General features: G+C 36.6%; 1 protein-coding gene across 6 annotated transcripts in view; it reads left to right on the top strand.

The window, feature by feature from the left end:
• ALS2 (alsin Rho guanine nucleotide exchange factor ALS2) overlaps window positions 1-12,380 on the top strand; it is an 87,286-nt gene that overhangs the window by 20,483 nt on the left and 54,423 nt on the right. For all 6 annotated transcript variants that reach the window (XR_007478466.1, XM_033429879.2, XM_033429885.2 and 3 more), the window contains exons 4-7: window positions 1,550-2,487; window positions 5,391-5,748; window positions 8,144-8,312; window positions 9,235-9,331. Coding sequence is in view for 5 of the 6 variants with exons in the window: in XM_033429879.2 (XP_033285770.1) it covers window positions 1,550-2,487; window positions 5,391-5,748; window positions 8,144-8,312; window positions 9,235-9,331 (1,562 nt within the window). In the remaining variant the exon portion in view is untranslated. The remainder of the gene's footprint in view (window positions 1-1,549; window positions 2,488-5,390; window positions 5,749-8,143; window positions 8,313-9,234; window positions 9,332-12,380) is intronic.

The raw sequence follows: 12,380 nt of genomic DNA, 5'->3' as shown, positions 1-12,380 counted from the left end.
TTCTGGTTTAAGTGTCAAAGTAACAAAAAATCTCAGCTCACACAAATGTGTAGCTTGAAATGGCACAAAGATCTCTGGTACTTTCTTTTCTAAGTGAGGAAGTGGTACTGATTCAAGCTTTGTCTCTATTCAATTTAACCATTAGCTCATAATTCAATGAGGACACCTCATTGACTCACTATTTTTGAGGTATTCCAGGTTAAAAAAATGATGTCTAAATATTCACTTCTCTGCAATTTGCTCTGGAGAGACTGTTATTCTAATGGAATATAATACCAATTAAAAGTGTTGGTGAACTGTTGCAAGTGTGTTATGTCACTTGGGAAGAAAAGTTTAAAAGATCTTAACCAGTGAGCTTATTTTCTCACTACTCTATCCAAATTAGAAATTCCCTAATAAAAACTGATCTTCCCTCTAGCCACTATTGTGTTTTTCCTTACATAGATGTTGTAGTGAGTTTGAGTGTATAAATGTATCTGCCATGTGTAATAGGCCAAAGATAAAGTATGCCTTTTTTTCATCGCAACTCAATTGCTGCTGGAGGAAAAATAGTACCTATTTTCATTAATTAAAAAAAAAAATGGGTGACCCTCTGGTCACATAGGAAAGAAAGGATGGTGGGCTTTGTTTAATATTTTTCAAAACCCATGGCCAAGTCTTTGTTCCATTTGAGTTTTTTAGCTAGCATAAATCATTTGCACATACCCCCAAATTTCCCCAATACCTGCAGTAAAACCAAGACTTGGTAGCACACGTGAACACAAATAGGTTATCATCATTCATGTACCCAACTCACTGGTGCCTTCCCTTTTAATTCTAAAGCTAGCCAGTCATGGCTTCATTTGTTTTTTTCTTTGTTTTGTTGTGATTTGCTTTTTAAACAAATGACACCTCAGGAAGGCTATCTAGTACACAATATATATTATAAATAACATTTTAAAATTATACATAGTATGGTACACAACGTCATGTTAACATTGGTGCCCTCAGTCCAACCTGGAGGTATAAAGCTAATTTCATAGTTTTGGCCAAAGTGAATCTCTAATATTTTTATGTCATTGCATAATTTTTTGCTGCTCTGACTTATGCAGTAGTAGTGAATGTTGTAGATATTAGCAAATGTGTCTGTTTTATCTTCTGCTTATTTTATCTGATCATGTCATGGTCATTATTTTGTCTTTGAACTCTTGGAATCTGCTTCTGTAATAGCCTGCAATGATAGCCATTAGTAACGGATCGATGCTAGGAGTTTGTAGGATAAGGCTGAAGGAGAGGAGCAATACCCTTCATTTGAAGTAGTCTCCTTTAATTTGTAGAAATTGTCACTATATTTCAAGAATGTTAAAAGATGTTATTTGTTAAAAGATTCATAAGTGTGGAATGCTATCTGCTTCAACCAAATTTCTACAACTGTGCTTTTGAAAATTAAAAAAAGAAAAAAAATTCTATTTTGTTAAACCTAGAGGGGACTAAAAGTTAGCTGATAAAATTTTAGTTAATTCACTAACTCCCTCCTTTTTTTTTTTTTTTTTTTTTTCCAAACCTTCAGATGGTGAGGTCTACAGCTTTGGGACTCTCCCCTGGAGAAGTGAACCAGCAGAGATTTGTCCGAGTAGCCCCATTCTAGAAGAGGTGCTGGTTGGGCAGTATGTTGTTACTGTGGCAACAGGGAGTTTCCACAACGGAGCAGTGACAGAAAGTGGCGTAGTGTACATGTGGGGGGAGAACTCTGCTGGCCAGTGTGCGGTAGCTAACCAGCAGTATGTTCCGGAACCAAATCCTGTCAGCATTTCTGATTCCGAGACCAGTCCTTTGTTAGCGGTCAGGATCTTGCAGCTGGCATGTGGCGAGGAGCACACTCTGGCATTGTCCCTAAGCAGGGAGATTTGGGCATGGGGTACCGGTTGTCAGTTGGGTCTCATTACCACTACCTTCCCAGTGACAAAGCCACAAAAGGTGGAACATCTTGCTGGGCGAGTAGTGCTACAAGTTGCCTGTGGTGCGTTCCACAGCTTAGCTCTGGTGCAGTGCCTCCCTTCCCAGGATCTGAAGCCAGTGCCAGAAAGATGTAACCAGTGCAGCCAGCTGTTAATTACAATGACTGACAAAGAAGACCATGTGATTATATCAGACAGCCATTGCTGTCCATTAGGCGTGACACTGTCAGAATCCCAGTCAGAAAACCAGGCCAGCACTGCCATCAGCCCCTCCACTGAAACCCTTGATGGCAAGGGAGAACTGTTTGAGAACACCTTTGTACAAAATGAGCTGCCTGCTGCTACCGAACTGAATGTTGGAAATGTTCAGACCACAAGTGTTGAGACCATTTCCTCCCCACAAGATGTCATGGGAACACCTGAAATTTCTTCTGCAAGAAGTATACCATCGTACCCTGACACTCAGGCAGTAAATGAATATGTGCAGAAACTGTCAGATCATTCAGTAAGAGAGAGCTCAGAGAATGGTGAAAAGCCAGTGCCATCTCAGGTACCTGCTAAATTTTATAATATAAAGTTGAACCATATGAGTTTTCTTGAGAAACTTTAAAATACCTAAGGGTTGGTACCATTTTTTTATTTTTTGAGTTTGACTATTAATCTGTCTTATCATGCAAGCCTAGATAAGGAAAACCCTGGATTAATTCAAAATTACTCTTCATGTTCAAATTCTGGCCCTTTATTTATGATGTTGAAAGATGTTATTCTGGGATTCTTTTGTAAGTAGAAAAATCCCATTTTGTTTTTCCAAGTACTTTTTCCCCCATGGCTAAGGTGGGCCCCTGAAGTGTTTAATCTAACATGACTGTATATTCACAAAGAATTCTCTTATCTGTATTTGTAGCACTCTTCAGATACTGTTGAGAAAAATCCTTTCCTTCTTTATCAGAGAAGTTTGCTGTGTGGCGGATCCCTCCCTCGCTTATAGGCAGACTTGAAACTGACTGGCATTACATACTGTTCGAATTCTTTTCAGTTATACCAGTGGTCCTCACTGGGCATCACTGGGTGGAGGGTTTTATATTCTCTTCATCTGGTTTAAACTACTTTCACTTTGAAAACTTGTAGTAAGTGGAGAAAAGCTATTTACCAGGGGCATGTAGTAAGCTGTGTCTCCCTACTTAAAACAAATTGTTCTAAAGGATACTTGTTTTTTTTTACTCTTAGTGGAAGCCTTTTGCTTTTGCTTTTCCAGAACTCTAAGAAAACAAATCTAAACAAAAACGTATAATCCTAGGGACTTCCTTGGTGGTCCAGTGGTTAAGACTCAAAAAAAAAAAAACTAATCATAAAAGAGCTGCCTTGTGGCGTTGCTTTCAGGTTTTTGAAACCACATAGCCTCTGGATTCTTCATCACTGTTGTTTACTGGTTCAGAATGGGAACATGGCCTAGAGGTGTTTTTAGAAACAGTTTTTATTTCACAGTCTACTCACCGAACCTTGTAGATGTTTGATTTTTTTAAAAAAATTTTTTATTAAGAAGCTGTTTGGAGAAAGAAAAATCTAAACAAAGCGAAAGTAATAATTGAACAGGACTCGTACATGCTTATAAAAAAGTTAGATTTTGACTTTCCAAAAGTCATTTCTCTGATTTATTAAAGTTGTAGTTAAAAGTTTATTTACTGTTTATTTGAATAATAGATTATCATCATTGAAATTGCACTTTCCTTTGGACCTGTTTGGTTAAACATTTAAAGTTTTGGTTACCTATGCTAGTTTTGGCAGTGTGTGTTTAACTAAGTGTAATTCCATCTTTGTAAATAGTGTCTCAATCATACAGCTAACCATTAGGAATTTATGTGGCTTAGGACAAGTTTTTTTCTTCTGGCCAGATGTAATTGAAAGAATATCTCACGTTTGTGAAATAAACTAAAGTATTTGGCAATGAAGCATATATTTCATTATTGCATTTTGCTGTTGGTTGATTGGAACCCCTGAAATTATGTCTTCCATCAAAATTGCTGGGCATGTGTTTTTGTTTTATTTATTTACTTATTTAATGAATTGTTAAATATAATTAAGTAGAGGAGCCAGTTAGAACAATAGTTTAAAGTTTATATAAGGTAGAGTTTTTTTGACTTTCCTCCACCTAATGGTAAGAACTCTCTAAATTAGTCACCCCTAAATACCATCACTGCTTCTGTTATGAGCTTTTGTAAATAGATGGTGGAAATAGTGACACCAGTTTTTCTGAACAAGTTATCATGAGAACTGTGTCACCAAGGAAGTAATAGGCTTTGTATTTATCTTTTTTTATATGGTATATTTGTTTATTTTGTTGGATATTTTAATTAAAGACTCACATTTTGTTGAATTTAGTATTGAACAGAATGTATTGAGTGCCTACTACATGTCAGGCACTGTGCAGGGAACAGGAATTATTTCCTTTAAGAAAAATCAGAAGTCAGTGTTAAAAAATATTTTTGGTTTGGTTTGCAATTCAGGACAAATTAAGATATACACACACCCCCTTCCACCCCTTGGGATCTTTGGGTAGCATAGGAAACAAAATTTTCATTGTGACCTATGCTCATGAGCTGAAAGCTTTTTCGTGTGTTAAGTAGGTATATCTAGTGACTTTCCTTTTCAGTAAACAGTGGTGCTTGACAGCTCAGAGTAAGTTTTAACTGATTTTTCACTAAGATATCAGAAAACTTTAGTTGGCTTTCTAATACAGCTGTGAATAACACTAAGAACCTTGGATCCAAATGTTTAATGATTAACCTACCATTGCTCGATGGTAGTGAGAGCAAAGGTAATCTTTCAGTTTACCTTGCCCCTGGGTCATGGAAAATAACTCTTGATGAGACAGTAGAAGGACAGAAATTTCAGAACATAGTTTGGGGGCGGATAGTTTAGAGGTGTAACTTATTTTTCTGCCTGTGTATGCCATATATAAATTTGTGTTCATAAAACATTTTAGGAAAAGCCTTTTCTTCTTAAAATGTAATTTTTTCTCATTATTTCTTGGTAAAAATCTGTGTAATTTTTCCTAGTAGTGATCAATAATAAAACTTGCATTTTTTCAACCTTCTATCCAGGGCTATTACCTCATTGAAGGCGATGTTTTCCATACCTTCCCTCCCCTCTCCCTTCTGCTGTGTTTATTTTATAAAAGCAGCTGGGACCTATTTTTAAATACCATGATAAAACACCACTCAAACAAAAGGAAGTACTTTTGATAAGGAACTGTATTTTAAGTACTCATTTCCATCTAATGTGTTAAATCTGTGATCAAGAAGGGATACCTTTAGGTTGGAGATGAAGAGACCTCTTGTTGTTTTAGATTCTTGTATTTGCAAATAGTGATAGATGTTACACTTTCTTTTTATTGATTGCTTGTTGTATATGGGATTGTATTTTTATATACTTTTTTACGTGTGTATATTTTAGCCTCTTGTAGCAGAAGCGATTCCTAATCTTCACAGCCCAGCAACCACAAGCACTTCAGCCCTGAACAGCCTAGTGGTCTCTTGTGCATCTGCTGTTGGTGTGAGAGTGGCTGCTACATATGAAGCTGGGACCTTGTCTCTTAAGAAAGTTATGAACTTTTATAGTACAGCCCCTTGTGAACCTGGAGCTCAGGCAGGCAGTAGTCCCATAGGCCCAGAAGGTCTGAAAGATAGCAGAGAAGAACAGGTTAAACAGGAGTCAATGCAAGGAAAGAAGAGTTCAAGTCTTGTGGATATCAGAGAAGAAGAATCAGAGGGAGGCAGCCGAAGACTCTCTCTCCCTGGATTGTTGTCACAAGGTAAGGAAATAACCAGCTTTTGTGAGTTGACTTTTGGTGAATCCAAGATGCTCCTGACATCACATGCCATGTTATAACAAATTCGCTTTCCTAACATATTCATATGTCAAAATTTATTTAATTAAATAGCTTTTTAAAAGCTACATGTTTCTCTGCTTTAGAAATAACTTTAGACCCTCACTTTTTCATAATACCTGCTTCTGCTTATGAACCTTGTTTTGAGTCTTATTTGATTGTTCTGTAATGTAGCAGTAGCCTCCTTATTTCCTGGGTGGGCCTGGACTCCAGATCGATGAAGTTGCAGATGTGATCATTGGGTAAATGAGGAGTTAATGTACTTACGCCCTGAAAGTGAGGATGATTTTAAGCTTCAATGAGAGAAAGCTTCATTTTCTGAAACCATTAGCAATCAACTTCTTAGAATATTGAGAATATTGCACAGTTGTTTCTTCTACATTTCTCACTCAGTTCAGGAGTCTCCGTCATCTAGACTTCTGCTTCTCAAGGTGGCCTGCAGACCAGCAACAGCAGCATCATCTGGGAGTTTGTTAGAAATGCAGGATTTCAGGCTGCATACCAAACTTAGTGAATCAGAATATACATTATAACAAGATCCCAAGGTGATTAACATGCACATTAAAGTTCAAGAAATATTGGATTAGATCAACCAGGGGTTGGCAAAGTTTCTCTTTTTTTTTTTTTTCCCTGACCAGCGATTGAACCTGTGCCCTTGGCAGTGAAAGCGCAGCGTCCTAACTACTGAACCAGGGAGTTCCTGGCAAACTTTCTCTATAAAGAGCCAAAGAGAAATATTTTGTGATTTGTAGGCCATACAGTCTCTGTTACAACTACTTGACTTTGCTTAAAAGCAGTCATAGATAATACATTAATAAATGAGCTATATTCCAATAAATCTTTATTTACAAAAACAGGCAGTGGACTATATTCGACCCATGGGCTATAGTTTAGAGCTTTGCACAAAATGATATAAACCAGTGGTTAGGAAGTTAGGAATACTAGACTAGACTAAAACTTACCTTTTCTGCTATGTCCCTATTCCCTACCTGTGTTCTACTTATTGCTGTCTCTTGTGCCACTGAGCACTTTTGCTATCCTGCCTCCTGATTCTCATGGCCACTAGATTCATCTGTGCAAATAAAACCCTAGTCCTGATTTTATATGTGTGTGTGTGTGTGTGTGTGTGTGTGTGTGTGTATCCCATGAATTCTGCTAAGTCTGAAGAATAATCTTGGGCCAAAATGTTCTTATTCTGAAATGTCCTTTAGCATTTTCAGAATAATATAATATTTGAGATCTCCTTGAACCACAAATGTGGAATATTGATTTTTGTCACGCCATTAGACCATGTGAAATATGCAATTCTACTAACAGACTTACTTCCTTAGGTTAAATTTTACTTAGTAAACTTAAAGTATCTTTAGAAAAACTTTTCCATGTACTCTTTTTCTCTCTCTTTTAAAATGATCTAGAATACATCTTTGAGGAAACCTCAAGTAGGTGTATTTGAGTCTTTGTATGTACAAGTGGATGATACATTCACCAGAAAAGATTGTGATCTTAGCCGAGGATGATCACTTTCTTTGTGGCCCACAACTTAATGACCAAGTGACTTAAGTCTATACCTAGTGACATTTGATGATTTTCTTCAAAACATATCCTGTCACCAGATTGGTGTACAAGATTTACACAGTGTTGTACGCCTTTGTTACAATTTTGAACACTCTAAAAGATGTCAGCATTCTTTTTTTTAAATATTAACTTCTCTATAAAATAATTTAAAGTAGGCAGCAAAATACAAAATCTTTTTAGTACTTCCCATTCATAACCATTTCCTCACTGTAGAAACTTTTAAGTTTTATGTCTAAAATAAATCTTTTGTTACAATATTTATAGTATGCTTGACCTTAGACCTTAATTTGGAAAGGCTTAACTTTTAACTCTGCTTTGAAATGGGAAAAATATTTGTTAGCCTTAGTGTAGTATTTTGTTAAGCTATTCTTTAGAATACCAGTTCCATAGGATGTCACGTAGACATTCTGTATAACAAATGTTATACAAAAAAGGATTTTGTGGCTAAATGTTTGGAAGTGGGGCAGGGTTAAACAGATTTAAACAGGGCTTTTAATTGCAGGACTTTTCAGCACCTTTAGCATGCTAATGCGTGTGTGTGAATCTCTACATGGCAGGTAGGGGGGAGGAAAGAATGCAGTAGGCAGTGTTTACCAAACTCATTTGACTTCTTAATCCCCAGTTTTGCAGAGAACCTGTAGAATATGCTTCACAAATATCATGTTAGTGTATTTCTTTGAAAATCAACAGTTCATTAAAGTGGTACCCCATCTACTCCCTCATGATATCTCTGGTTTGTTTTCAGTCTCCCCCAGGCTCTTGAGAAAAGCTGCAAGGGTGAAAACGCGGACAGTGGTTCTGACCCCTACATACAGTGGAGAAGCCGATGCGCTCCTGCCTTCTCTGAGAACAGAGGTGTGGACCTGGGGGAAAGGGAAGGAAGGACAGCTGGGGCATGGTGATGTTCTGCCTAGGTGAGTGCTGCCAGTGTTTACTGTTAGAAATTAGCTTAAACAAATAACCTCTCTCCTGGTGAAGGTCTCCAAATCTCATTTCCTCATAGAGGAAATCTGGTTTCTTCTAGCTCTAGATTATTATACACCATTAACTCTGATAAAAAACAAAACAAATACCTCCCACCCCCAATCAGTCTTAGTCTTGAATTTGTTTCTAGTAATAAAGGACTTAAGTATCTATGGTATATCTTTCCATCTCTTCTTTGATGTATATTCATCTTAGAATACAGAAAGGGGTGTTTGGGATAAGATTGTATTTCATTGGAACACGTGAATGGTTCAAATTTTTAACTTATAAAAAACAACCAACAATTTTTTTTTTACCTGAAAGAGGTCTATCTGCTGCTGCCAGAATAACTATAACCACAGTAATAAACCATGTCTATTCACGTACGTCACGGAAAAACTGTTTTGTTTAAGAGAAACTCTTATGATATTAACAACAGATATTTGTGAAAGTGTGTAAATAGAATGATTATCTAAAATAGCCAGTTAATATAAATGTCTCTTTTATTCCTAGCAGAGTGAAAGCAACTAATGTGTTAAAAAAATGACAACTCCCCTCTTTGGTTGTATTTCATTGTCCTAAGTATATTCTCTGCCATATGAATCATTCAGTTGTTTTATGATTCTTAACAGATTCTGAACTATGGTGGTTAATTAGTGATTAATAGACAAAGATTAGGTTGAAACCATTCAAAATTATTTATATTTAGGAGTAGATTGAACATATATCCAGTATTTTTATTTTAATGTTTTCTTTTGAAATATTTACTTTTACTTGAAAGCACTTACTCCATAATTTGAGAAAGGCCATGATTCTTGCTGAGAATACTTCTTACTTTGAATTTGTATGTGTCTGTGTATGTTTTTCTTTAAGGCTTCAACCATTGTGTGTAAAATGTCTGGATGGTAAAGAAGTAATCCATCTGGAGGCAGGTGGTTACCATTCTCTGGCACTTACTGCGAAATCCCAGGTAGGAGACAAACTATTAAAAGCTGATCTTAATTTCATGGAAGGCCAACCTGATGAGATTGGACCATCATTTATTGAGTATATCCTGTGTGTCAACAATCCTGTATCTCATTTGGTCTTTTCAGTGTTTTACATTGCATTGTATTATTTCCATTTTACAGGTGAGGAAAGGGAGGTTTAGAGAAATTATGTAACTTGGCTAAAGTCACACATGTGACTGTAGACTTTGGATTCAACATTGGCCTACTTGACAAAGAAGCTTTCTATAACGTGCTCTTATGGAAAAATAGAACTGAGTTTTCTAGGGTATTGGTGAATTTCTGTTTTCTGATGAAGAAAATCTATAAGTAAGACACTAAGAAACCAAAACGCATTTCTCTCTTAAAATTGTGGGACCTGAAAGTGACCTCCAGAATCATTTAAAACCATGCCCATATGCAGAAACCCTCCTAAAGAAAGTAGTTTTTCAAACTTATTCTTAAATATATTCATATAATGATTCTTCATCAGTCCCTTTATCTTTTTAAGAAAAGTCAATAAAAGATTCTAAAACCTTTAAGTGCTTTATTTTAACTATCACATAGTAGGATAGCCAAAAAGCTATTATAGCTCATATAAATAAATATAAATATTAGGAAAAAAAGGATAATTTTATTATTATTAACATATGAATCATCAAAAGGGCTTAAAAATAAGAAATTAGGAAGGTGGCAAGTTACAAAATAAGCATAAAGATTGCTAGTTTTCTTTTATACATAAGGTAAAGCAGAAAGCATACTTGGGGGAAAAAGAAGCTGTTCACAATTACAACAAAAGTATTAAGGAAATAGGAACATTGTTAACAGGAAAAGTGTAGAGCCCACATGACACAAATTCAAGAACTCTTCTAAGTTATAAAAGAAAATAGGAGTAAAGAGAGAAATTTTATTAATATTAGTTTCTGAATTTTTGAATTTTATTTCATTTATTTTTTTATACAGCAGGTTCTTATTAGTCATCCATTTTATACATATCAGTGTATACATGTCAATCCCAATCACCCAATTCAGCACACCACCATACCCACCCCACCACGGTTTTCCCCCGCTTGGTGTCCATATGTTTGTTCATCTGAGTCTCAACTTCTGCCCTGCAAACCGGTTCATCTGTATCATTTTTCTAGGTTCCACATACATGCGTTAATATATGATATTTGTTTTTCTCTTTCTGACTTACTTCACTCTGTATGACAGTCTCTAGATCCATCCATTTCTCAACAAATGACTCAGTTTTGTTCCTTTTTATGGCTAATATTCCACTGTATATATGTACCACAACTTCTTCATCCATTCGTCTGTCGATGGGCATTTAGGTTGCTTCCATGACCTGGCTATTGTAAACAGTGCTGCAATGAACATTGGGGTGCATGTGTCTTTTTGAATTCTGGTTTTCTCTGGGTATATGCCCAGTAGTGGGATTGCTGGGTCGTATGGTAATTCTATTTTTAGTTTTGTAAGGAACCTCCATACTGTTCTCCATAGTGGCTGTATCAATTTACATTCCCACCAACAGTGCAAGAGGGTTACCATTTCTCCACACTCCCTCCAGCATTTGTTGTTTGTAGATTTTCTGATGATGCCCATTCAAACTGGTGTGAGGTGATACCCCGTAGTTTTGATTTGCATTTCTCTAATAATTAGTGATGTTGAGCAGCTTTTCATGTGCTTCTTGGCCATCTGTATGTCTTCTTTGGAGAAATATCTATTTAGGTCTTCTGCCATTTTTGGATTGGCTTGTTTGTTTCTTTAGTACTGAGCTGCATGAGCTGTTTATATATTTTGGAGATTAATCCTTTGTTGATTTGTTTGCGAATATTTTCTCCCATTCTGAGGATTGTCTTTTTGTCTTGTTTATGGTTTCTTTTGCTGTGCAAAAGCTTTGAAGTTTCATTAGGTCCCATTTGTCTATTTTTCTTTTTATTTCCATTACTCTAGGAGGTGGGTCAAAAAAGATCTTGCTGTGATTTATGTCAAAGAGTGTTCTTCGGGGCTTCCCTGGTGACGCAGTGGTTGAGAGTCTGCCTGCCGATGCAGGGGACACGGGTTCGTGCCCCGGTCTGGGAAGATCCCACATGGCGCAGAACGGCTAGGCCCGTGAGCCATGGCCGCTGAGCCTGTGCGTCCGGAGCCTGTGTTCCGCAACGGGAGAGGCCACAACAGTGAGAGGCCCGCATACCGCAAAAAAAAAAAGAAAAAGAGTGTTCTTCCTATGTTTTCCTCTAAGAGTTTTATAGTGTCCGGTCTTACATTTAGGTCTCGAATCCATTTTATTTTTGTGTATGGTATTAGGGAGTGTTCTAATTTCATTCTTTTACATGTAGCTGTCCAGTTTTCCCAGCACCACTTATTGAAGAGGCTGTCCTTTCTCCATTGTATATCTTTGCCTCCTTTGTCAAAGATTAATTGACCATAGGTGCGTGGGTTTATCTCTGGGTTTTCTATCTTGTTCCATTGATCTGTGTTTCTGTTTTTGTGCTAGTACCATATTGTCTTGATTACTGTAGCTTTGTATAGTATAGTCTGAAGTCAGGGAGTCTGATTCCTCCAGCTCCGTTTTTTTCCCTCAAGACTGCTTTGGCTATTCGGGGTCTTTTGTGTCTCCATACAAATTTTGAGATGATTTGCTCTAGTTCTGTAAAAAATGCCATTGGTAATTTGATAGGGATTGCATTGAATCTGTAGATTGCTTTGGGTAGTATAGTCATTTTCACAGTATTGATTATTCCAATCCAAGAACATGGTATATCTCTTCATCTGTTGGTATCATCTTTAATTTCTTTCATCAGTGTCTTATAGTTTTCTGCATACAGGTCTTTTGTTTCCCTAGGTAGGTTTATTCCTAGGTATTTTATTCTTTTTGTTGCAATGGTAAGTGGGAATGTTTCCTAAATTTCTCTTTCAAATTTTTCATCATTAGTATATGGGAATGCAAGAGATTTCTGTGCATTAATTTTGTATCCTGCAACTTTACCGAATTCACTGATTAGCTCTAGTAGTTTTCTGGTGGCATCT

Source organism: Orcinus orca, chromosome 7 (genome assembly GCF_937001465.1).
Source record: "Orcinus orca chromosome 7, mOrcOrc1.1, whole genome shotgun sequence".
Taxonomy (NCBI): Eukaryota; Metazoa; Chordata; class Mammalia; order Artiodactyla; family Delphinidae; genus Orcinus; species Orcinus orca.
This window is presented reverse-complemented; position numbering and strand designations above follow the sequence as displayed.